Source organism: Wasmannia auropunctata, unplaced genomic scaffold (assembly GCF_000956235.1).
Source record: "Wasmannia auropunctata unplaced genomic scaffold, wasmannia.A_1.0 LD336116.1, whole genome shotgun sequence".
NCBI classification, from domain to species: Eukaryota; Metazoa; Arthropoda; class Insecta; order Hymenoptera; family Formicidae; genus Wasmannia; species Wasmannia auropunctata.
Window position 1 is genome coordinate 967646 of NW_012026774.1, and position 25928 is coordinate 993573.

The 25928-nt window shown below is 39.6% G+C and overlaps 7 protein-coding genes across 7 annotated transcripts in view; 4 read left to right on the plus strand and 3 right to left on the minus strand.

Moving 5' to 3' along the window:
- Nucleotides 1-520: 520 nt before the first annotated feature.
- Nucleotides 521-2902, minus strand: LOC105455055 (D-beta-hydroxybutyrate dehydrogenase, mitochondrial). The gene is made up of 6 exons (XM_011698135.1): nucleotides 2483-2902; nucleotides 1927-2010; nucleotides 1671-1845; nucleotides 1454-1575; nucleotides 1263-1367; nucleotides 521-1138 (listed from the first exon to the last, which is right to left on the minus strand). The coding sequence occupies exons 1-6, from the start codon at nucleotides 2696-2698 to the stop codon at nucleotides 740-742; spliced, it is 1101 nt and encodes a 366-aa protein (XP_011696437.1). The 5' UTR covers nucleotides 2699-2902; the 3' UTR covers nucleotides 521-739.
- An 845-nt stretch (nucleotides 2903-3747) lies between these two features.
- LOC105454982 (DNA fragmentation factor subunit alpha-like) lies at nucleotides 3748-6826 on the plus strand. Its single transcript, XM_011698023.1, has 3 exons — nucleotides 3748-4650; nucleotides 4813-5125; nucleotides 5352-6826. Exons 1-3 carry the CDS (start codon nucleotides 4473-4475, stop codon nucleotides 5470-5472), a joined length of 612 nt encoding a protein of 203 aa, XP_011696325.1. The 5' UTR covers nucleotides 3748-4472; the 3' UTR covers nucleotides 5473-6826.
- On the minus strand, nucleotides 6533-8813 carry LOC105454911. Its single transcript, XM_011697914.1, has 5 exons — nucleotides 8766-8813; nucleotides 8280-8394; nucleotides 8101-8182; nucleotides 7884-8012; nucleotides 6533-7377 (listed from the first exon to the last, which is right to left on the minus strand). Exons 2-5 carry the CDS (start codon nucleotides 8349-8351, stop codon nucleotides 7151-7153), a joined length of 510 nt encoding a protein of 169 aa, XP_011696216.1. The 5' UTR covers nucleotides 8352-8394; nucleotides 8766-8813; the 3' UTR covers nucleotides 6533-7150.
- A 242-nt stretch (nucleotides 8814-9055) lies between these two features.
- Nucleotides 9056-25928, minus strand: part of LOC105454843 (protein NRDE2 homolog) — a 228854-nt gene continuing 211981 nt past the window's right edge. The window contains exons 7-16 of the mRNA XM_011697791.1: nucleotides 13100-13308; nucleotides 12329-12960; nucleotides 11861-12224; nucleotides 11634-11780; nucleotides 11084-11352; nucleotides 10666-10994; nucleotides 10046-10586; nucleotides 9804-9953; nucleotides 9558-9733; nucleotides 9056-9470 (exon numbers count right to left, since the gene is read on the minus strand). Of these exons, the coding sequence (XP_011696093.1) occupies nucleotides 9218-9470; nucleotides 9558-9733; nucleotides 9804-9953; nucleotides 10046-10586; nucleotides 10666-10994; nucleotides 11084-11352; nucleotides 11634-11780; nucleotides 11861-12224; nucleotides 12329-12960; nucleotides 13100-13160 (2922 nt within the window). The 5' untranslated portion in view covers nucleotides 13161-13308 and the 3' untranslated portion in view covers nucleotides 9056-9217. The remainder of the gene's footprint in view (nucleotides 9471-9557; nucleotides 9734-9803; nucleotides 9954-10045; nucleotides 10587-10665; nucleotides 10995-11083; nucleotides 11353-11633; nucleotides 11781-11860; nucleotides 12225-12328; nucleotides 12961-13099; nucleotides 13309-25928) is intronic.
- Nucleotides 13467-15764, plus strand: LOC105454767 (molybdenum cofactor biosynthesis protein 1-like). The gene is made up of 7 exons (XM_011697674.1): nucleotides 13467-13971; nucleotides 14076-14190; nucleotides 14294-14461; nucleotides 14561-14787; nucleotides 14872-15096; nucleotides 15168-15402; nucleotides 15643-15764. The coding sequence occupies exons 1-7, from the start codon at nucleotides 13882-13884 to the stop codon at nucleotides 15696-15698; spliced, it is 1116 nt and encodes a 371-aa protein (XP_011695976.1). The 5' UTR covers nucleotides 13467-13881; the 3' UTR covers nucleotides 15699-15764.
- Nucleotides 15848-17445, plus strand: LOC105454702 (cyclic pyranopterin monophosphate synthase accessory protein, mitochondrial-like). The gene has a single exon (XM_011697565.1). The coding sequence runs from the start codon at nucleotides 15870-15872 to the stop codon at nucleotides 16434-16436; it is 567 nt and encodes a 188-aa protein (XP_011695867.1). The 5' UTR covers nucleotides 15848-15869; the 3' UTR covers nucleotides 16437-17445.
- Nucleotides 17750-23024, plus strand: LOC105454638 (hemicentin-1-like). The gene is made up of 6 exons (XM_011697439.1): nucleotides 17750-18435; nucleotides 19587-19747; nucleotides 20475-20685; nucleotides 21069-21219; nucleotides 21693-21841; nucleotides 22596-23024. Exons 1-6 carry the CDS (start codon nucleotides 18348-18350, stop codon nucleotides 22694-22696), a joined length of 861 nt encoding a protein of 286 aa, XP_011695741.1. The 5' UTR covers nucleotides 17750-18347; the 3' UTR covers nucleotides 22697-23024.

Genomic DNA, 25928 nt, shown 5'->3' on the forward strand with positions numbered 1-25928 from the left:
TTATTGGTCGTTTTATTTACGTCACATTTTTTATCTTTTTATTCGATTAAATGTAATTCATTAACCTTGAAAGAAAATCGATATGATAGGAATACAATACATAATTCATGTAATTTAAATATGTAAATGAGAATTAATATAATTTGAATAATACAGTAATCTTTAATATCCGTTAATACAACGATGTCAAAGGTTACTGTATCATCCAAATTACCACGTCAATTTGATAGACTTTTGATTGTCTAATTTTGCTATATAACGTTTCAATTCAACTTTGCATATGTATTTCTTAAATTATTTTTTAAAGATTTGTCTTCGCTAAATTATTTATTTTTTATTTTTATTTTGAAGAAATATTAAAAGATCCTTGACACACTAATTCTAAAAATGTTGAAGGACACAAAACGTTAGATGTATCGTGTATTATACAGATTAGAATTTAATAGACTAGAATTTATTTTAAAAATGTTTTTTTATATGGAAATCTAGAAAGTAGAGTTTTATATTTACAAAGAGTATATTTTATAATTTGATAAAGTTACTTTATTAAATTTGTACATATCTTTCTGCGGCTGTTTTATATAGGCAGTGCTTTAAATAATTCCGCAATCTGCTAAAAAAGATTTTTGCTTCACTGCTTTATCTAAGACTTATTCTTATAGTGTCATCTATTCGAAGAATGTGTCCTAATCGTAATTCTGGGCGTTTAATCGTCAGTATAATATCGTACAGAAGATATTCAATTTGTATATAATATGTCGTAGATCGGTTTCGGAAGGTAATGATTACACAAGGCCTGCATTCTTTCACTGCGCGTCACAGGTGTGTACCGCCGCATCGGGAAAGTCTTTACCACAGCATCTATAAGAGTTCTCGTGACGGCGGTCAATTCGGCCTCTGGTCCCTGGGTGTACTTCTCTAGAGCCAGCATTTCCTTCTGAAACAACTCCTGACCGTATTCCTTGCGAGTTTGAGGATCGAGTTGAGTCCACATGTCTCTGGCTTGCTCGAGCAGCGCGGTGTTGTCCTTCAGCCATGCATTACCAGAAACGTATTCCCCGGTCTCGACGATCACAACGTCGACACCCCATCTCCGCATCTCCAGCCTTAGGCACGATCCCCAAGCTTCCACGGCGGCCTAAGATATATTTATAATCTTCTATTGGTCTATTGAAGCCTTATTAATGCCCTTCCAGTCTTATGATTACATGTACAAATAGACGAGTCATGCTCAACTGCGCGCGCGACAAAGAGGGATTTACCTTAAGGGCACAATAAATGCCTCGGACGGGACTCGGTATCCGCGCCAAGAGGCTGCTGACGAGAACGATTCGGCCTTTTGACCTCCTGACCAAAGGGAGAAACACCTATCGCAGAGAAAGAAGAAAGAGAACATTGCGCGTCGTGTCACAAGTCCCTCACCTTTTGACATTTTTCAAGTGTTCTACAGTACCTGAGTTAAACGCGCCAGGCCAACAAAGTTGATGTCTATGCTTCGCTTAAGAACAGATGGGGGCACCCACTCGCATTCCCCGAGAGTCACCCAGGCAGCAGCATGCACGAGTGCCCATAATCCTGAAATAACGTAGCAACGATGACGTAGGAATTATCCGTTATTACACCTTGATACTTGATAATCTCGGAAAACTTTAAGAGATATAGCGATGTACCAGGAGCTCCGTCAGGCAAGTTTTCGTTGACGTAAAGGAAAGTCGAGTGTATATCACGTTCGCTCGTAACATCCAGTTGTAGCACGTGCAATCTTCCAGACGCGTGGTCTTTCAGTTTCTGCATGATCTCTTCACTCTCGGCTTTACTGCTGAATCCAGCGAACACGGTGAAGCCCTTGAAAATATTATATAGACGTTATCTTTAAATTAAATTCTCGATTGGTCACACGAGCTATACGTTTTACGTATACACTACCAAATCGTCCAGCTGTTTAGCTAAAGCATATCCGACTCGCGAATCGCAACCTGTGATTAGTACTGCCTTTCCTGCCGCGGTAACCTGTTGCATCAAGTAGACCGTTAGGAAAACAGTGTTCATAACTTATTGAATCATGATCTGATGTAAAGGAGCTTTATTACGCTTTTGATTATAGTCTTTGATCGAGCGATAATGGTCTCAAAGTCCTTTGTAAGAAAAAGAAGAAAATGTAAAGCAGGAAGTATGGTATGCAATGATAGCAGGTGTATTATGTATGTAGCGTTATGCAAAAAAAGGTCAAAGGTTTCGCGATCAGATCTGATGTGAATCCCATGAGAATTCCGATAAAAGAGGGCCTTTGAACTTTCAAATGTCCGTATATGGCATTATAAAAGGTTGAGAAGGATACATTTTGTCATAGGGGTGCGATATGTATTTTAATTTATTGAAGGTCAGAACAAGTTCCACACATACACACACATACACAGAATTTTTGTATGTAGTGTTAAAATTTTGTATAAAATTATATTAGTTGCATAACGCAACGTCTTACCTTTAGATTATGATAGAACAAGGTGGATCCTATGGATATGAGCAATAACAACAGAAAAAGTACAAAACTAGATGTCTGTGAGATCCCAAAGGTGTTCAATATAGTTGCTAGGATGACTGCAATTGCATGTGAAAATGCGATGGGTAGTAGACACCTCTCTGCCAATTCCCATGTCTGACTGTCGTCGGCCTCTTTGTTTCCACTCGGTGACGGCATTCTTGATCCAGATTTTATATCAAAATCCTAGTCAAACGTGATTGACTCCATTCGAATAAATTGGTGCAGCGCACCGACCAGGAGCCCTAACTGGGCTATGCCTGAGCTAACTTTAAACTTAAAACAGTGTCTAGTCTCATTGATCTAAATATAACTACAGTGCTGTGTCTCAAGTTCAAAACTCCTAGTAGATTGAAATACTTACTAGAGTGGAATTTACAGTCTTAGTAATTAATATTCTATTAAATTATGCATGCCCACATTTCAATTTTTGCTGTATCAATTGTAATATTGCAATACATAACACATGAAATGAATATGTGTTGTCACAATAAAAAATAAGAATTTGTAAAATATGAGAATTTAATTAATGTAGATTAGTGATTTAAAAATTATATAACATATAACAATGTACATATAAAATTTAATACTAAATATTATTGTAATAAATTTTATGTTTAAACATTCTGCAAAATATACCGTAACTTATCATTGAAATAACAAAAAAATGAATAAAATTCTTTTTATTACATTTTTAGTCATTATCTCACGTGACATATTTTGTATTAAAATAGTACAAATATAATACAAAATAATGAAGCTCTAATTTCTATTTGTATTTTTTCTTTAAATAAAATTTGCAACGTTTCGTTCAGATTTCGCATATTCGAAGGACATGTCTGAATATCGCAGAATCGCGTTTTTATACGTTTTTTTATCTTCAATCTCCGGTTTTCAAAGAAGTGGATCGATTGACACGTGTCGTGAATTATCTCATCAATCCGTGTATTTTGCATCGGCCCTCTTTGGTGACGGTGCGCGCCGGGGTATTTTTGTAAATTTTCTCGTCGGCGCTGATAAAAAATGAGCGCGGCTGCGGCCGGAGTGGGGTTGGTTATTGATTTCCGTGTAGGGGTGCTACGGCAGAGGGTTGGATGGATAGGCAGAAGTGGGTGGGGTAGATGCTGTGTCGGGGTGTCTCTCGTTCGCGCGCGTATATACCTGCGAGAGAGTCTACAGGGGGTATAAATAGAAGGGGTAGTTGCACCGTTGACCCAGTGTTGGGTTGACACACGGTCAGTTCAGTCACTCGAGGCATCACACACACATCACTCTGTTTCTTTCTCTCTTTCCGTCTCTTATTCTATCGCGCCGCACAATCGCCGTTGTCTCCGCCTTCCACTGATTTTTTTATCCGCGTGAATTGTTGAAGGAGAGAAAAAGGAGGTCTCGCTCAAATCCCCCGTTGATCCTCCAGGTCAATCCAGCGCAATCCTCAGCACTGCCCTTTCATACCTGTTTACTTCTCCTCCGAGCGATACGATTTTTTATCCGAGAAATTATCGGACGGCGAGATACGACCGCAATCTAGTGCATCATCGTCGAGAGGGTTTACTTTTCGACGCTAAAAGAAGTAAAAAAAAACAGCATTCGTTGACACGTCGTGTTAATCAGTAGTTGTGTTCGTCACATCTCTCACGCGTTAAGGGCGTATTCCTTCTCGTCCTCCTGTCATCGTCGGACGCGCGGATCACTCGAATCTCCCCGACATACCGCCGAGACACGGACCAACTAATGTGCAACGAGAATCAGGCCTTAACAACAGTTAATTCGCTCTGGAAGAATAAATCTTTTTTGACTTAGACGATCGCGCTTGCCGTTGAGTGTCAAAAATCCTCAGTATCGTGATACCGAACTGAAACCGGACTGAATTAATCGCCAGTGATCAGCTGAGCTAAAATCCGTTCTCGTACGTCGATCGTGAAGAAGAAAGATGTCAGAAACAACCGCTGTCACGCAGGGGATAGGCAATCCTTACAAGATAGTCGATCACACCAGGGAGCGAAGAAAGGGCATCACTGCCTCGTCGCTGAAGGAGTTGACCAACATCGCACGCAATCGACTGGCATTGCCCGTCGACGCAGATCTAACCATTGTGCTTGAACAGGATGGTAAGTGTGAATGTTCATACAGCAATTGTTGATTCTGATATCTCTTGGAGTATATAAATATAAATAATTAATTGTTGCGAAATACGTACCATAAGGATAATTCAGTCACTATAATTGTGCTTTTATAAGGGTCGCACTTTCACGTGTCGATAAATGTTACAGGAACAGAGGTGGACGACGAGGAATATTTTGCGACGTTAGAAAGGAACACGAGCTTGATGGTGCTGCACGGTGATCAAAAATGGGTCGCTGCGGGTAGCAGCAAGACGCCGTCTCGTTACATCGTCGTAGATGACGTGGATAACGTGGAGGGTGGTTCAAGAGTCGACAAGATTCGACGACGGCGAACGCCCATTGAGCCCCTGGTCTCATCGTTGCACGGCGACCCGTCGCATATCTCGCTCTTGGGAGGAAATGACTTGGAATTACTTAGCGATATGGATCCTGACAGTTTAGCCGACATAGTGCCTGACCGGTAAGCGATAGATATCAGAATGACTTGAATCAAATTCCGATTAACACGATCGGTAACAAGAAATCAGCCAACCAAATTAATCAGAGCTTGAAGTCATCTCTTATTTAAGATAACTTACTATTACTTCCTGGACATTGCTGCATTAATTAATGCATCATCCCTTATGATAGTGATTGTTTGAAGGATACCGTCATTGATTTCTCTGTTTGTTCCAATCTTGCTGCAGACTCTTCCTCGAGCAGTTGAAGGAAGCTTCAGGTAGATTCCTGGCGGAGAAACGGCAAGCGCAGGAATCCATGGCCCTCCTCCAGATGTACGCGAGCGGTGGTGAGATGGAGCGAGCGTAGGCCATGTGGGGGGTGGGCGCCCTCACATTGGCTAATATGTATAGAATACGACGTCGCATATTCTATAAAGGTCGCCAACTGCAACAAACTCTGATCCTGTTCTGGAATTGAGCCCATCGCTGTTTACAAAAACTGGAGTAACTAAGAGAACTACGAGCGTTAGTCGCTCAAGCTGAATACAGCTGTATTGGTGAGGAGGCCCATACGTTATCTCTCGCGTACGAAGAATACGCAGAGACACTGTACAGAGACACGAAACACGAGTAGTTTACGTTCGCCCAACAATTTAGTATCGTAACATTAAATAATACTAATATAATAAATGATAATAGTAATAGGTTTCGCATCTTAGAGGAAATAGTAGCTCTAAGTTTTTTGTAGAATTTTTTTAATCTATATACACACGATTCAGTGGCACAACTATGCTTTGGCAATACTTTACATCCTTAGTGAGCGTACGGAATTGCTTTAATACCATGTAAAAGAGAGACACCTGTATCGGCAGAAATATAAATGCGCAATTTAGCTGCTAATTTGTCTGAATAATGCATAAGAGGGGAAGCCGCGTGAGTAACATTTCCGAGTGGGTATTCTGTCGCGATATTACGCCATATCAAGTCTTAGCGAAACGTGTTTTGTTTATGAGATTTTTGTACTTAGATACGTCATACCGAGATTTGGTTCAACGAAGATCGATGGAATATTTAAGACTGAATTTATAGAGAAAACGAAAACCACCCCCCCCCCCCCATTGAGATCACCAATTCATTGTACACTAACATTAGCAATGTAATAGCGACGAAAAAAAGTCGATATCAGCCCTTTGATACCAAACAAAATTGTGCTATTTGATAAAAAGAAGAGGAAAAAAAAAACCGTGGAAACCTGCTGCAAAGAAAGAACATAGGGGTTTCTGACAAGACTATGCATACACGTAACTAGGTACTAAATATTACTCCGATTTTATGATCACATAATCAACAATTTAAACGAGCAATGTATCACACATTTATGTGTTCCTGGAAAGTCACGAAAATCAAAGTACGATACACACGATCCATTTTCTAAAACTGTAACGAAAGTGTATGTCTATTCTCCGCAGAAATGCCCAGTATCAATATCGTGACGTTCTTTAATATACATATATATGTATATATATATTGTATATCTCGTAATATAATTATCACATGCCTCTTGCGCATTATAATCGCATTACATATATTTGTATTAGAATACCACCGCCGAGTGAAATTTACGGCGGTGTAAAAGGCCGGCGAAACAACAACCGGTATCGAACTACTTGCTATCTGATTGTATGATCAAATGTATTGTTAAATATATCAGGCACAATATATTTAGTTTCGCAGATCGATCTTAGGGTATTAGTTTATAATGAATTGATGTGATTGATATACTATTCTCGAAGGAGACGACGCGTTGGAAAGTATAAGAAGGACGCATTATTAAATAGTACTGCCAGTTAAAGGGAAGATCGATTAATGCTCAACAATGTCCCCGATCTCAAAGAGGAAAACGCATTTCTTTTTAACACCGGCATTCAATGCGCGGTATTCACGAGGATGGCATTATATACTAAGCACATACCTGTTACTCATTGCTACATGTATATCTTAAGAATAGAGACGCACTTTTAATAATTAAGTTTAACAGAGAAAAGTTAAGTTTTAACGGAATGCAAGAAGTTGTCGTCTATGAGTTGATGTAGAGCGTCGGAGGCGTCCTTCACCCGACCGGTCGCATTGCGCAATTGGCACACAGCCTCTTGTAACACCAATTCACTTCTCAGCAACTGTCGATTAACAGCAGACAATTCCTGTACGCTGGTTGTGATTGCGCCCTCGGTCATTTGCAGAACGTCTCTATCCAAGGTTTCATTGCATTCGTCTGTTTAACATATGTCAATTTAAATGATGTTCAAAATTAATAAGTGATACGTATATAATATATATAAATACATATATCGATTTTATGTTTTAAGGATATAATTTAATGTCTTTCATAAACGCTGTTTTATAAGAACTTATAAGAAAATTCTTTGTACAGTATAACATATATATATATATATATATATAATGTAATTATGCAAATATATCTGTGCAGTAATTCGAAGTAAAATTGAGTTAAGAGATACAAATCACTGGAAAATAAGTTATAGATATTCCACACATAAACAGTCTCGTATAAATATTGTTTAGCTATAGTTACGCACATTGTACTGCTGTAATATTAATAAACGAATGTTAACAAAAGTAAAAGTTGTCGTGTTCTGTGAACATCTTATTAAACATATAATGCAATGGCTTGCAATACTTGATACTTTTGTGGCCAATAAGAAAATAAATATAAAGGATTAGGAAATATGATTATAAATGTGACTTAAAATCACTTACATAATTTTTTGTGAAGTAAACTATTGTACTTGATCGAACTCTTTTTAGATTTTGGTATCTTAAGATCCATGTAAGGAGGACATGCCATGGCATCTATCGCTCCGCTAACACTACTCAAACTTGTTAGATCTGCAAATAAAAATTGAATCCTTTAATTTTTTAATTAAATTTTAATTAAATCCTTATATAAAGAAGAGTCAATATCAACGAAATTTACCATCATCAGATTCTGGTGCTTCGCCTGAGATAATGGTACCACAATAAGTTGACGGGGTTCGCATAGTAGGAATTCCTAGGCCCTATGTGTAGTAAAATTTGTAAACAATACTTTTCTATGTTAACTGTATTAAATTCAAAACAATATAAAATATAATACATATTGTGATATATACATACAGTGACAATGTTCGACGCATCATCATCAGACTCTGGAGCTTCTCCAGAAACGACTACAGCTTTTAAATCCATTTTTTGGAAAATATGTGATATTTATAATAAGATTTTCATAACACTGCAACACAGAAAAAAATATATACATTATATATACATATAATAACAATAATATACAAGTGTGACATAAGAATTTAATGATATTTTAAGAAGTAATTATTTTTCAACACATATATACTGTTTATTTAGAACAATTCATAGAAAGATATTATCTCTATTTTTATTGTTAATTGATTAACTTGACGATATTTAATGCATTTATATTATCAATTTGAGGTTAGTTCTATTATTGAAAACGTGCACGTTTGCAAAATGTTATTTTTTATTATCTCGGTTGGAAAACAGTACACTTGATTCAAAACAACACGATCTTTCATTTTTCAATTTGTTTATATAATTCGTTCTGACAAATACTATCACAATTTTCCTTACCATAACCATATCACTGATCTAACCAAAGACTTTCAGATGTGAATATTTTTTATTACTAGTATTATCACTATCGTGCATATTTTCAATACAATATTTCGCACTTAACAAGTAAAATATAGGTTTAATGTAATAAATAATTAATATACAATATAAATATACATAATATATATTTAATATATGTAATATATTCAAAATAATTGATTTTGAATAATATAAAGACGAAATCAAATTGCTTTATATTTTATTACATTTCTTATTTTACGTTGCAAAATAAATAAAGGCTTATTTACTTTTCATTTTCAGGTATTTTTAATCTGTGTGTTATATATAAATTTACATTATTTAGATATACTTCTATATTAACTTACCAAATTAGAAATTGAAATATAAATTAAGGTATAACATCGTTAAACAATTTTTTATATGTTTTTCTTATCAGTCACAAAATTACATTATCCACGAAGAATATCTAATTCCTCAGGTGTGACGTGCATTCTTAATTCTTTCTCGCGTATCAGATCTTGAATCTGCGTGAGAAGTTGAGGCGCTACTTCAGCTGCATCTATGTAAACGCTTCGTGCCCATGGACATTGCGTGACGCTCTCGTGATAAATCTCTTCCCCTTTTTTCTCGCATAAATTATGCTCGCGCAGAAGAAGCATATAAAGTCTCCATAGCAATGGGCAACATCGTGTCGATGGTATTCTGAAAACAATTTTATGTAGTATAATACACACAATAGTATTTATTCATTTATAAGTTTGGCATCTTATAAAAATTTAATTATTATACCTAGAGAGTGTTAGATGAAATGATAATAGCTTATTCAGTGCAGCATTCACTGCATCGGAATGATCAAGTTTCATTAGGAGACTAATACGTCTACGAGCAGCCAGGCACATCGCCATCGCTCGCCACAATTCAATCTCAGTGCTTCTACTATTGAATCTCCAAGTCGGCAATTCACTCTAAAATAATAATTATTTTAATTTATAAATATAGTATTAATGCAATATAATTGCAAAATATGCTCTTTACCTCTATGCCAGCGAATACAGATAAAGCGTAAAAGTTATTCGGATATATATTTAAAATTCTACTGAGGGTTTCTTTTAACACAGGCTGCATACCCTGAGTCCGTTCATGATGTAATTGCAGAATTGCGATTTGGCTTTCATACAACATTTCCTGCAATGATTTAAAAATGATTTTGTAAACAATTGTTTTAATTTATCTATTAATAACAATTTTTAATCGTTCACAGGAAATTAAATTAGTACCTGTAAATAAGGACACTCCTTAGAATGATCGATGCAGCTCCTCAATATGTCGATAACATTTTGAATATCACCGTCTTTAATATACAGAAAGTATGCGTAACATACGATCGAATCGCATTCTAAATTCGATAGAAACAAGGTATCTTTTTCTTTTTCACCGGGTGGAACTTGCAGAAAGTCTTGCACGCACGAATGTAAGTACGCTTCAACCAGTGTTTCTTGATTTTCGTTTTTGCCAGGTATCATTTGACCAAAGGCTTTTAGTATCCACGATCTATGCGACTCGTTGTACGTTCTAATATCGAGCAGAGTCTCGATAAATGTCCTATACACGTTAAAAAGCGCCGCCCTTTCACACATGTTGGTAATCGCAGACGGGCATGTCCCTTGGGACTGAATGGCAGTCTCAAGAATGTTCATGCAGTTGCTGAATCTGCCCATTTCTAATTCTATTAGGGCATATTCTTTATAGAAGTACAAGTTATTTCTATTTTCATCCTTCTTCAAAAATTCCTTCAATGTTGCCCTCAATTTCTTTCCTCTGCAATACAAAAACTTGATTAATTTCGTATGCAGAATTAAAACCATTAGAATTTATAGATAAAGAACATGAATCTTACTTATTATCGTGTTTTAAAGGTTCGTCTTTGCTGAGAGAGACCAGTAATCTTTCCAGTCGCAACCACCAGACATATATACTTGTCCGTTGCAGCAAAGGCAGACTTTCCGCGATTGTATGAAATATTTTGCGTACAAAATCTAGGTATGGTTCCTGCGCCGGATGAAATTTGAGATATTGAGGACCTGACGTTAAACGTCCCTCGAGAACATCCTTCAGTAATTCTTTCCTTTGGTCATGACCAGCCATTTCGCCTACCATAGGATACGTGAATGGGAGCAACACTTCTAAAGATTCTACTCCCCAATTAAAGTTTTTCAATAATAATTCCTATAAAAATGTAAAATATTTCTTTTTATAGAATCCGTATTTGTAATTCTCTATAACTTTATGTCACTGAATGAAATAATTTTACTTACTTTCATGTAACAATCTCGACAAGGTAAAAGTGGTACTTTCAGGCACAAAAGAGAATAGACAGCCATTTGAAAGTTGGAATTACGAGAAAGAATTGGATGTACAAAGTCTGCTACGTCTTCTGGCAAAATAAACCTTCTGGAATCTCCAACCAATTCTAACTCGTCTCTACTAACGCTAATCCAATGACAATTTTCTCTCAATGATTCCGTTCTTTGCCATAGTTGATTTAGTGGTAATCGCGACATCAATATCATTTCTTCCATACCAACTAAAAGTTAATGTTATAATCAGCTATGTCAATAGCATATTACCGTGGTATCACAAGACTTCTATTAAGCTCTTTTTGGAAAATTAATTAGACATTTTATACCTATTATATATGTAATATATATAATATTTTTTGTTACATTTACTTCCTCAATAATTACTATTAATTTATTACGTAATGTCAATGATTTGGCATAAATAACTCGAAACATTTCTCCTGCAATTTGAATAATCTGTGCTTAATAGAAGTCCTACTGTAATTCATATGCAACATAAACTTACTTAATTTTTTTTCATCTATAGACCCTCGCAAAGATAAACTGGTTTTGTTTAAATTCAAATTTAAATTCAGATTTAAACGTATTGTCTCCCACATTTGTTCCCATAATCCTGTATGCCTTAGGAAAGTCAAGCACTGATACAGCATATCTAAATGAAAGATAATCGAATTAATTAGATACAAAAGAAATATATAATAAAATTGAAGTACCAGTCAGACATTCACTTACATAGCAGCTGTGCATCGTAGACAGAAGGATTTGTTCTCGCACGCTGTCTTAAAACACTGAAGCATTTTGAGTACAAATCCAACACTCGTGGCACAGTACACATCGCTACTGAACCTTGTGTGACCATAATGAAGTGCTGCCATAACACAATATTCCCCGAATCTTTATTAACTAATGCCTCCAATTGGTTCGACAGTTCGTCAGACGGCGTCAACTCTGTCATAAAACGTAGCTTTAATTTCAATAATTCCTTGGAATCCGCATTTTTCTCGAGTGCTTTCTCGACGATTGATAATTTTTTCAATACTGTAGAACGATGCAGATCCTTAGCCAACTGATGTCTTTGATAATAAGCCAGAGTGTCCTGTAATTTATATTGAAATATTTTTAGTGCAACACTTTGTTATAACAAAAATGTAGCAATATTTATCAGTAACCAAAATGTGCGACGAATATTTTATCAAATACCTGAAAGTTGATGTATTGCAGCCAAAGTTCAACATTATGTGGATTTTCTGTTAGTTGTTTATTAAATTCTCGAGTTTTGCATTTTTGCTCCTCCTCCAAGTTCTTGCACCAAGAAGATGTGCTTTCATTCGTTTCGTCGTCTTGTTTCGTCTCTTTTTCATTCGTCTTCTTGATAACTGTATCCTTTTTCTTCGCTTCTTCTGCAGAGTCTATATTTTTTATATAATATCTGTGAAACGGATCTTTTTTTGGCTGTTTGCGTTTAACGTAACCGAGAGATTTTTCACTAATATCGTAGTATGGCCTCGCTCTGGGGCAAAACGTATTAATGTTATTGTTCCCTTTATCTCTACGTCTATCTTCAAAGTACACATTATCGACATTCACCTCGTAACCCGGCTTGTGTCGTTTACTGTCGTGCGTATGTCTCTTCCTTTCAGCTTTTTGTCCTTTCTCGGTTTTCTGTCTCGCTTCTACCTTTGTATCCCGAGGGATTGTTTCAACTTGTTTTTCTGCATTAAGCGATTCATGTAAAGACTCGTCTGACGAAGAATACAAGTCAGGAGGTTCCTTTTTGATCGGAATTTGTATTTGAAAACTCGAGTTTGACAACCACTTGGTGGAAACATTGTCTGAAATTAAAGCGTACAATAAGAATACAACAAGAATATCGAACAGATTAATTTCGAAGTAGGAAACAACGAATTAATATATCTTTCATTTAATGGTCTTCACAAAATGTAAACATTGGCCAAAGTTTGAAATAATCACCTGTATCGCCGCAACTTGTCGATTCAGTTTTATCACTTGAATAAGCAGGAAAGAGAGACATTTCTTCTTCTTTTCTCCTTCTTTTTTTGCAGCGCAAAGTATCAAATTTAAAAGTTTTTCATCGATTCTTCTCTTTCTAACCTTTGTTCTCGTTGTCAGCTTATTTTGATTTTCGAAGGTCGGCAATCGCGATCTCTCCTGTTATCGTACTGTAAAACAGAAATTGTTCAATTGTTGTTTATCGACATCAGAAAAGCGTGTTTTTCTTAATTAATGGATAACTGCATGCAATTTTCTCTGTTATCGACCATTTAAACTCAATCCCCGCAGTTGTTTCTCGCTTTAACCGCAACGAGACAGCGCACACATTCGAACAGCTGTTTCGTAACAGCTGTTACGTTTACGTATTGCAAATGAGATGATCAGCACGCGACGGGTGACTGATAAGTGGCTGACGATGAAGTTGATGCGGGAAAAGGAGAGCAAAGAATGACCGGGTATCCCGAGTTGTTGCGCACGATGCGTTCGACGTGTCGGACCGTTCAGATAAAGTCGACTGACAGCGCACCCAGATAAGGATAGAAAAGCATTGTCATCGAATATAAACTGTCAATTATATAACTTTTTTCGTTCCAAGAATGCGTAAATAATGTAAAAAAAAAAGGGAACGTGAATATATAAGTCAATCAGTATATATAACGTCGACCAGTGTGAGTGGCATAACGTTTCTATCTTTCTCTCCGTTTCGTTCTTATTTTCCCCGGAGTCTGTTGATCGTACAAATGTTTCGGAGGTGCAATCTCGTCAGGCAGCTTCGCGGTGTCGCGAGAGCATCAACGGAGGCTGCTGCAGTCGCGAAGACACCGTCTCGGGTAAGTGTCGCGTTGCATCTGTCAGAGTGTAGTCTATTTTAAGATTTAACATTTTTGTGTTATCGGGGCGATTTAACGAAGACAATCCTCGTTTATATTTACAGTTGCAGCGACTCAGAGCGCAGTTGCGGGAGGATGAGCGTGGGATACTCACAGATACATTCGGGCGCGAGCACACGTATCTTAGGATTTCCCTCACAGAGCGTTGCAATCTTCGCTGTGAGTCTTTTTTTAAATCGTATAAAATATTGCACGGGAGCGCTACTCTTGTTTGAATTTGTCGGCTTGTTGTAATAAAATATTATGTTTTTTATTATTGCAGGTACGTATTGCATGCCTGCTGAGGGCGTGAAATTAACCAAGAAGGAAGGTATTCTGACAACGGATGAGATAATACAAATAGCCGATCTTTTTGTCAAGGAAGGAGTGCGCAAAATACGGTTGACTGGCGGCGAACCCACAGTTCGTAAAGATCTCATTGACATCGTCGGTAAAGTTCATTTTTCCAATAAGCTGTAGTTAATTAATTTAACATTGTGAGGGCTGATTCAATTTTCAAAATTTATTCGTACATAATTTTGCGTTTTAGGACAACTGAAGCAACTGAGAGATCTGAAGCAGGTTGCGATTACAACCAACGGGCTGACTCTGACACGTCAGTTGCCAGCTCTTCAGAGAGCGGGATTGGACGCGCTCAATATATCGCTGGATACTCTCAAAGAGGAGCGCTTTGAATTGTTTACTCGCAGAAAGGGCTGGGCAAGAGTCATGGCTTCCATAGATCTCGCTGTTCAGCTTGGCTACAATCCCGTAAAGGTAATTTGATAAAAAATTGTATAAATTTTAAATATAAATTGTTATACTAGCGGTGCCTTGTGTAACTATTTTTTTTGTGATTAGATCAACTGCGTGATGATGCGAGGCCACAACGACGATGAGATAATTGACTTCATTGATTTCACGAGAGATCGACCTGTCGATGTACGTTTCATAGAATACATGCCGTTCCAAGGAAACGAATGGAAAGAAAATAAGATGGTTTCTTTCAACGAGATGAAAGCAATAATTCGAGAGAAATATCCCGATTTCCAAGCGCTGCCAAATGAACCGAACAACACGTCGAAGGTTTGTTTTTCTCCTAATACGTTACATGGCAATTATTTGAGATTGTATTGTACATAATCTTTTCTCGGCAGGCCTACCATGTACCAGGATTCGTAGGGCAGGTTGGATTCATTACATCTATGAGTCAACACTTCTGCGATTCATGTAATCGCTTAAGAGTTACGGCGGACGGAAATTTGAAGGTGTGCCTATTGGAAGGAAAGGGCGAAGTCTCACTTCGAGACGCTTTGCGAAGTGGAGCCTCGGAAGATACGCTTAAGAATTTGATAAAAGGAGCGGTATCGCGAAAAAAGAAGCAACACGCAGGTATGCTGTACATGTTATCGATAAGGCGGAAAAAATCCGCGGTATTTCATAATGAAATTTAACTCTTTTTATTAAAAGATCTTGATAAGAAAATATTTTTAATTATTTAAAGATCTTTTTGCTCTCTTCTCTCTTTCGAGTTTTTTTTCCCTGTTATCTCCTGTTTATTTGGCATAAACTGTAGCAGTATCGACAAACCGATCAAGTTTTTATATCTTTGCTGCGACACGTGTGTTTCAGGAATGGTCAATCTTACTCACATGGAAAATAGGCCAATGATTCTGATCGGGGGTTAACTGATACGGGTTATGATAATTAACCAACTGTATTAAAATACGTTCGGCTTTGTCGAGACGCGCACAGACATTTCGCATATTCTTACGTTAACGTAGTATTAATACTTCTTAAAATTAATTTTATAACGTATTTACGTTGCAGCAAATCGTAAGGGAAAACTTTCTTCCGAAATGAGTAACATCACGTCGATGCAGTACAAATTCCCGTATATTTCTGAGTATTTTAAAAGTAACGCAACTATTAGAATGTATTCGTCATTATCGCACATAGACGAGACTGGTAAAGCAAGTATGGTGGATGTCGGATCGAAAAACGATAGTAAACGCGTAGCGGTAGCAAGAGGATTCGTAAAAGTAGGTCCTATTATTGGTAATTTGATCGCGGAAAACAACGTAAAGAAGGGCGATGTGTTGTCGGTGGCCCAATTGGCCGGTATTATAGCAGCGAAACGTACCTCTGATCTCATACCCCTATGTCATCCGCTCGCCTTGTCTTATGTAAACGTGCGCTTAAGATTAAACGAGGAATCGCATAGAGTCGAAATCACATCGGAGGTCAGATGTACCGGCAAGACCGGCGTTGAAATGGAAGCTTTAACCGCTGTGAGTATAGCGGCTCTGACGATCTATGATATGTGCAAATACGCAGCCAGTCCTGGCACAATGCAAATATGTGGTATAGAATTGGTGTCGAAAACGGGTGGTACAAAGGGTGACTTTAAATTAGATAAAGTGTAGACAGTATTGCACGAATTTATCGACAGGATGAAGATTTATTCTGCTGTGATTATAAATCATATAGAACAGAGTACAACGTTCCAAAAGGCTCAAATATGCTCAAATAAGCAAAAGAAAGATTGTTGATATATTTAAATCATGGAATATCTATTATACTATTATTATAGAATTTTATATATTTTTTAAATATGATAATAGGGATGATTATACATTTTATATATCTCTATATATGTATATATAACGTAATATATGTATCTAATATTAGAATTAGATGAAAGGATTATTGATTTTGCATAATCATCAATTTTTAATTCGAGTTACTTTTGTACTTGTATACGTATAACTAGTGTAAAAAAAAAAGCAATTATTTGGTTACGCATAATAATGAAAACCATGACCGTTCCAACGGAACATTCAATAGCCTCTTCCTAGTTTTTCTCTCTACAATTTAAATAGATTTTGATAAATGATATAAAATTTTAAATATAAGAAATAAATCTTAAATAAAAAAACAATAATTATAGCAGAAATCACAATTAGATCAGGTATATTAATAATCAAATATATTAATGTGAATAGAAAATGCGTTTTTGTGTAGGTTTAAACAAATATGTATTTGTTTAAATGAAAAGGGTAATTATCTGAAAAATGATAACATGCGGAATGTTAGGAATAAAGAATGGCATGCATTATCGTGAAAGGGCCTCAAAAGGGAAATTAGGAATAGAGTATAATAACAGGAAATAACACGGCGGTGCTTGTATTGTTGTACCTGGAGAACTATCTTGCCAACTTGTGGATTTTAATAAGCATTTAATATTATCGTGAGGATAAGCATCGGGGACGCAAGTGCGCGTTGAAGAAAACACAAAGGGTTGGTAATACGTAAGCGGATCTTGTGCTAAGAGTCATCCTGTATTAAGAATATTTCATATTGTATATTTTTTGAGAATATTGTTACGTTGTTGAAAGATTCTATCGTAATATATTGTTTAATATACAAGAAAAAGGAGCTTTCCTGTGTGTGTACACGTCCGTTCCTTTATTTTCATATTTATGCGCAGGAAGAGATTGCCTTAGAAAAATAGCGAATACGCCATAAATCGCTTGATCCGCGAGCGCTTTGCGCGAACGGATCGAAAAGATGGGTCGGATAGAAGCTCCGCGCCCACGGGGGTGAGATGTGTGTACGTACGTCGATCGTTCCGGTAAATCGTGATAACGTACGGCCGCGTTGTCGCGGGATTCGCGCGCGCGGTCGCCGGGATAAATACGTCCCGCCGGTTAAGGGAGAGATCGCATCCGATGCCGAGGACCTCTCGGCGCAATCGCACGTGTCCCGATAGAACGGGCACACGGCGCCACCGTGCCAGGATTTCCGAGCTTTTTCCCATCCTCCGCGAGGAGCGAAATTCAGTGCTCGGCCCGCAACCGTGTCGCACCGCCCCCGGCCGCTTCGACGCTCCGTGCGATCGCGGTTGAGTCGCGTGGAGATCGAAAGGACGAGCGTTATCGTTAGCGATACCGTTATCGAATTAAACGATTTCCAAACATCGCTGCGTGATTTTTTTCCTATATAACTTTTAACAACGATAATTTCTAATAATTTTCTGATTTTGTTGAAAAAAAAAACGCGAGAAACCGGCTGATTATGCTCGGGACGATTTTCCGGTACCGCGAGAACGACGGATCTCGCGGTTATCGGCGATAACGTGAAGAGCGAGAGGACGGGCACGCCGAAACGAGCGACAGTCACGGCATTATGCCGGTAACGATCGACGTGATTTTGTGGGTGCTTCACGAAGGGCCGCGAACAGAGAGCGATCGTTCGGATCGGATGGTAGTGGGCAGGTCGCTGTCGGGCGCGGAGCGGCGCGTGAATTAGATCGAGAGATGTGCGCGAAGTGAAAGATGGCCCCGTTCCACGGCATGGCCCTGCTGCTCCTGGGAATCGGATACCTGTTACACGCGGAACCACTTCACAGCGAACGCGGCATCGGTAAATGTCCCGTGCTTCCTCCTCGTCCCTTTCCACATCTCCGGAGAACGCTCTTCCGGACCCGACACCCTTTTGTATCCGCGGCTCTGCTCTGCGCCACGTAATTTCAGTTGCACCCGAAGTAATTTCGGTCGCGCGAAGCACCGGCGCACGAGAGAGTGGCGTAAATCATTTTTATTATCGAATTCATCTCGCTGTCGGGCGAAGAGGATAAAATCGAAATATGCCGGTCGTAATGTATTGAAGAACGAAATATTTCGACGTATCGTTCGCAAAAGTTAAAGATGAAACTTATAACTAGTTAAATTTAATAAAAATTCGAGTTCAGTTTTTTTATGCCAACTTTTTTAATCAAGTGCGGTGGAATTTTTATATTCATTTTTTAATTCGATTGTAACTAGAGAGAAATTTCGCATGAACGAACTGGAATTCGTTAATTATTTAATTTGTATAATTATTATAATTGATGATTGTGTAATTTTATATTTTATAATTGTTTCCATCTTTACGTTCCGCAGTACAGACAAAAATAGGAGATTAATTAGTTACAATTAGTGTTAATTGTATAATTGTATAATTGAAAATTATTTCGAGAGTTAATAAGAACTAGTATTAATACTTTTATCCTCGACAGTTAATACACATGTTAATAAACTTTTTTCGAGCTAGAAAAGAAATTAATTAACAAAGCGATTAAAGGATCTTCGCCTTTAACGAAAAGAAGTGCCTGGAAAATGGAGAATAATTAAAAACTCTCTTTTATAAGATGATATTTAAACGAAGGATCATGATTAAAAAACAAAGATTATGGTATTTATTTAAATTTTTGCAATTCTGATTTTTCTGATATAATTTTAGCATTTTATTATAAGAATAGTATAATGTGTTGTGAAATTTAATTATATAATATAATGTACGTTATATAATATTATTTTAACCGTATTTTTAAAAATAATTTTTGACTACGAATGCAAGCTTGTGTAAAATAAACAATTCACACATAAATATTCCGTATTGAAAACATTCAAATATTTTCGGAGACCTCGCGGATTTATTTTTTAAACCGCGGTCTGTAATTCTTTCTGGCGAAAGAACGTCAACTGAGAAAGAAATATAATAGAATGTCAACATGTAGTTTATGTCTATTTCAGCGTTCTTTCATCTCAACAACGACACGTTCGGTAAAGGGGAGAAGTCGCAGCGCGGCACAAAGAAGACCCATTTTTTCAAAGACACGCCGCAAAAATTAACGGTGGCCATAGGGCAGGCCGCTGTCCTGTTATGTCGTGTTAAAAACCTAGGAAACAGAACTGTGAGTCTTATTGAGCGTCGCCGAGCCTCGCTCGATCTCATCGATCTCTCGAAGCTCGCGTGTTTGCGATAACTTAATGTGCCCGCGCAACCCCTTCGCTGCTGGCAAGTCAAGCGTAGCGTGTTCATTAGAGTGCTCATTTAGATTTGATAAAGTCTCAAAAACGGGAGTTCTTTGTGCGACGATGTCATAATCCGTCGTAATTTTTTCTGCGGGGGAAAAGGGATGGAGAGGGTACGCCTGGAAAAAAATTGAAAGCATCAGCATTTTCTTATTCATGGAGCCGGTGCCAAAAAGTCAAAATCGATATTCTTATCGCTCGGGGCGCCTCCGTTAAAAATGAATCGCCGTTACGACAACTATGCAGACATAAAGGGAGGAGAGCGTTCGCTACCCTCTGAGTCCACAATTTCCCGACTCTAGAACTCTCCATTTTTCTAACGTTTGAAAATGTTTGGAAAGTAATGCAAATTTTCCTTTCGGACTTGTTAATTACGTCTTTGTATCTCTAAATTCCCTCGGGTCTCGACAAGATCGAAAACTTCATTATAATGCGAGGTGAGGAACGAGCGCGTGGACGGGTTGAATCAGTAGTAGCAGCAGCAGCAGCAGCAGCAGCAGTAGCAGTAGTAGTAGTAATAGCAGCAGCAGCAGCGAAGGGGTTGAGGGCAAACTGCAATTACCTGCGCCTCATTCGTGGCACCTCGCGCGTGTGTGTGTGACCCAGGTGTCTTGGATCCGAAAAAGGGACCTACACATCCTGACGTCCATGTCGGTGACTTACACGAGCGACGCGAGATTTACGGTAGTCGGCAATCCGGAGACCGACGACTGGAATCTGCGAATAGATTACGTGCAACCGCGGGACGCCGGCATTTACGAGTGTCAGGTTAATACAGAACCGAAGATATATAGAGCCGTGGCACTGAAGGTTTTGGGTGAGTTTCCCTGCGAGAGGCGAGGCGCGCGCCTTCCGCGAGCCCCATAAATCGCGCTTAAAGATCTCCCCGGGCGTCTTTCGCGGCCGGTAGGAACCAATTGTTTTAACTTCTCCCCTTCTATCCCTCCTTTCTGACCGTCCTATTCTACGACGATCACGTTCCGTCTCTCGCGTCGACGACGACGACAACGACGATTCGCTGAGCTTTTCGAAATGAAGTAGAATCCATTTTCCAAGGTAGAATCCGATGCGGATAGTAATATGATATCGCGCGTCGTTTCTCGAGTGTAATAAAGCCAATCGTGAGAGCGTGAACGACGCGCTCTGCTTCGATTTTTCATTCTTCTCTCTTTCTCGTCGTTATTGCTGTTTCTATATCAGATATACAGGCGAGGATCACGGGTTCCCAGGAGTTGTACATCAGGAAGGGTAGCACAATCAGCTTAACCTGCATCATAGAACTGCAGGATCTGCCTCCAAGCAACGTGACCTGGTACCACGCCGGTGCGGTAATCGATTTCGACGGTCCAAGGTACGAAAGCGGTCGGTGATTATATACCTTTGTGAAATACACAATTAGCTGATGGAATCGTCGCTCGAACGGCACTAATATAACGCGGTGAAACGAACAATCGAATCTAATCGGTGTAGTCTCCCGCCGGCATAGAAATTGTTCCTGCGCGCACGCAAAGCTGTGTGACGTCGAAAAATCATTGGTTTTCGACAGTTTTGCACGAATGATTCTATTCTCCTCAAGAGTCGTTGTCACCACCGATATCGCGGATATCGCGAATGAATTTTAACGCGGTCGATCGGAAAATTGAATTGACGCCGGATTGGCGAAACGAGATGACGCGATCTCGCATCAGGCGCCGAGATGAACGCGAAATAAGCCACGTACACACACCACGTCACACACACACACACACGCACGCACACGTGAATTTTGGAAACTTTCGCAAGTCAGTTCACGGAAGTAACGCTCTTACATGTTACGTTCGACAGGGGTGGCGTATCGCTGGAGACGGAGAAGGGTAAGCGTGGTACCACCAGCAAGCTCCTAATAACGCGTGCTCAACTTAACGATAGCGGTAATTATACATGCGCTTCGAGCAAAGTCACCCCGGCGAGCGTCATGGTGCACGTGCTAAACGGTGAGCAAAATACCGGTAGCAATATCGGTAGTGAAAGGAGGGGGTTGCAACGGGGGAGGGCAAGGGAGGGGGGGATTGCGACGGCTCATTTCGAAATTCACCGCTTCGCGATCGAGCGAGCGAAGGGAGGGAAAAGCGTAATGTACTACATTGCGAAATTACTCCCCGAGCGCGCTTCGCGATAAGGACATACATTTGTTTTAATTCGCACTCGCAATCTCCCAGATTTCTCGTGCTTTCTCTCTGTCCCTCTCTCTATCTATTCATTACATTAATTTATTTGGTATAAATAACGCGGTTTGTATATAAAAATATTAATTATCTTTGCAACGACTGTTTAATGTCGCGACGAAACAAGGCGCAATTTTCAATTATATATGCAGACATTCAATAATAGTATACTCGCTCGTTTGTTGCGGCAATAAATAATGCCATACATTATAATAGAGTAAACAAATTATCCGACGACAATTTCGATATTTGGTAACGAGAGAGATGACTGATCCGCAAACAATTTTTCTCGTCTCTCCTCTCTCGAGACGAGACGGCTGACGATCCTTAAATCCTCGAGGATCCCTTCGCGCGTACATGGATACCCTTCGTTTTCTCCGTGCTGCTGCTTTGCGACGGGCCGTTAATAAATTTAATGTTCGTTAGCGAGCATCCGAGAAGGATTGACGAGATCGGGACGTGTAAAGATCCGGAGGAGCGACACAAAAGCGACACCTTAGTCCGGTGTAATTCTCTTTTCCAGGGGAGCATCCCGCTGCGATGCAGCACGGTGGCACCGGCGATGTAAATAGGAGACTCGTCCTTCTCGTCCTGATTTTCCTCGTCGATACGATGTTCCGGTGAGCGACACGCCACCAATCTCTTGCGAATTCCTCCCGAATTCGCTCCTCGAGGCGACCACAGGGATGCACGCTCCGACGGAGAGGAATCGATGTGACACCGTGTGTCCGGCATATGAGTCGCAGTAAAAGTCGAATTGTTTTTTTTCCTTTCTCTCTCCTATACATGGACGTTTCGCACGATTGACGTAACGCTAATTCAGAATCATTTGTTTGACGGATTTTAATCGACTCGGACTCCCTGGACTCTAATAATGATCGCTCAAATACCCCTGTCCGAGACGTCAGTACGGATGTAACGTGTATGTAATGTAATAAATCTTTTGAAGTTAGACAATTTTTACTTATATATAAAGCACCATTGCCATCCTTTGTTGATCATCTGCTGCAAGAATTTTTTTTTATACGATGGTAAGAAGATATCAAGCAAGTCAAGAGGCAGAAGGTATCATAATATGCTAGATTCAATAATAAATTATTAGAAAGTTGATTCCGAATTATCTCTTAATGCACTTTCAGCGGAGCTCGTCGAAATCGATTATTCCTTCGTTGTCGTAGTTTAATAAAATTGGAAGAGAAAGTTATGGATGCACGGTACTCGTAATTCGTGCAATTTTATCTAGAAACGCCACGGCAAGGTATACAATTGTACCGGGTTTAAAGTTGTAAACTGTGGAGAAGTATCTCTCGCAAGACCTAACGACCCAATATAAAACCGTGCCAACGGGTATCCTAGCGTTAAGTGCAGGAATCGGAAAAGCATAATCCGTAAAAGCACGCGCGTGACGCGCATTCGCGTCGCTGTTCACCGCGCCGCGCTGGGTCAAAGGGTTAACGCGTTGCCCTTCTTATACTCAACGGCGCATCGGAGAATCCCGGAATCGCCGCTACCTGCGCCGATAATGGAACGGCGGGCTCTTACCGGGAACCGTAGTCCGGGGGAGCTCTCCTGGTGCGAGCCCCCCACGGGAGCTACCGGATCCTGTCCGGTCTCATTTTATGCAAATCGCGCGTGGGGAGCATCTGTTAGGCGTCCCGCCGCGAAGCGTAGTCGCCGTCCGATGCAAATTCATGGCGGACATAACGTCGATCTCTACCACTCGCTCTATCGTCACCCCTTATTCGCCGCAAGTTCACGGTATTTTCTGGAGAGAAAAAGAACTTGGCAAGAAGCGTAAGGCTCTACAAGATGTAAATTGTCATCCTAGATTCGTTGTTACATTTTTCTAAATTAAAAATAAAGAAAAATAAATTAAAAAAGCCTCGCTACAATAGCGGATAAAAGATGACAAAGAGGGAGGGGAAAAGGGGGAATTATCTGCGGTGATGTGTAAATGAAAACGGAAAGGTTCGACATTCGATTAATACCCGAATTGGGAATATTCGTGATATTTTAATAGATGCGGTTTGATTCGTTTTGTATTTCACGAACTATCAAATTTTAATGTAAAAATGTTACGTGTAAAAAATTTATGGGAAAAGTTACGTACAATAACATATATGGAAAAAAATAAATATGTTTTAGAAAGATTTGGAAAACATTCTAAATAAAATGTCCGGATTGGCGAGAGAGACTTCTCTCGCGAGTTTGGCGACGTTTCGCAAACTTCGTTTGCAAATTTTCGTCTTTTGCCACGACAGCCAGGGAACATTGGTGCGACGTGGTCTGAGAGCGAGTTCCATCTCGGCGAGAGAGTTACGTGAGATCGCGCGAGTTAGGTCGGATGATCGAATTTTTGAACGCGCTCGAGGTATCGCCCACGCGCTCGAGCTATCGCCCTAATGAACGAGTTTACGCCGTAATCGCGTGAAGCTTTTGAGCGCAAAGCAATTTTCCCGGATATTCCCGTGGAAAATCCCGACGCGCCGGTGGTTCCGCAAAAGCCGCGAAAAACCCATCGCCGCGAGACTTGCGTAATTGGTACGTGTTGCGACACCGTTCTACCGCGTATCTCATTCCGCATCTTGAGCCGATACTTATTGCCCGCGCTTTTAAACTTCGAGGACAAGCGTGACGCAAGAAACACGCGTATGGAAAAGCGTAAGTAACTAAGAAAATGATAGAGAAATTCTTTCGGTATTTTCTCCGCGTTGAAGTTTAATCAATAACAATGTTGTTTGACGTCCCGGCCCGGGCGTAGGTACGTGAACCGTATAAATGCGAAGCAAGTTGAATTATTCGAGGAATGCACTATACACGCAAATGCAGCCCTTATTGAGGAGTTTCGCCCGTGGTCGAAACCTTATAAGCGATAGGACGTATGTGGCACGTGTGTTTGTATCCACAGGATTGTATACAATATAAAAGAATGGAGCAGAGTGGGATGGGGTGCAAGACAGGGGTATATAAAGAAACGGAAAAGAAAATTCATGGCTGTTTCTTTTCGCGTCCGATTCACAGAATCTAAGCTCCGCATATAATAGTCCACGAAACCGTTGCCAAAAATGGCACAATGGATCGCTTCGGAGAGATCTGTGCGAAGAGATTAGCATTGTGAGCGTGCGAAGCTTAGTCACAAAAATACTTAAAGCTTCGAATTGAACAGCTGCGAGGGAGGATTATGTGTCGGATTCAATCCTCTGCGCTGAGAAAATATCGATTTCAAATCGGCCGGCGAGTACCTGGCGAGTGTCTGGTTGGAAACGCCGCAAATAGCAATCTTCCAAATCATGTTAGACAGTTTACCTCTAAAACATCGATTCGATTCGCGAATCATTTAACGATCGATCCCTCGAAGGGAAGTAAACGTTATATATCTCTCCGCAACGTGTACTGATTTTTATCGGTTCTTCGGAGGACAACGGCATTATCCGCGGATGTCAAATACGCGGGACAGCGAGAGAGGAAAGTTTCGGGGTCGAGCGTCTAAGAATTTCGCTAAGAAACTAAACCGGGCGGCTGCTGCCGCATTAGATGCTTGTACGGCACGGGAGCGGAGTTTTATCGAGTTAGCCAACGAGTTTCTGCGACACGTTCGTGAAAGTTAGCCGCGTAACTGCTGATCGTCCGAGAAATTCTGTCGATTGTTTATCCAATCCGCTTCTGCTTTTACCGAGCCCTGCAGATAAAAAAAAAAGAAGGAAAAAGTAAAATCTCGAACTTTCTCGCTCGTTGAACGGAAGTGGAACGGCTCATTTGCCTTTATTGCGCTTCTGTATATGCACGGGGGGTAGCACGGATGGTCGCGGAAGAGATTGAGAGAAAATTACAGTTAACTAAAATAATTATACGGCGC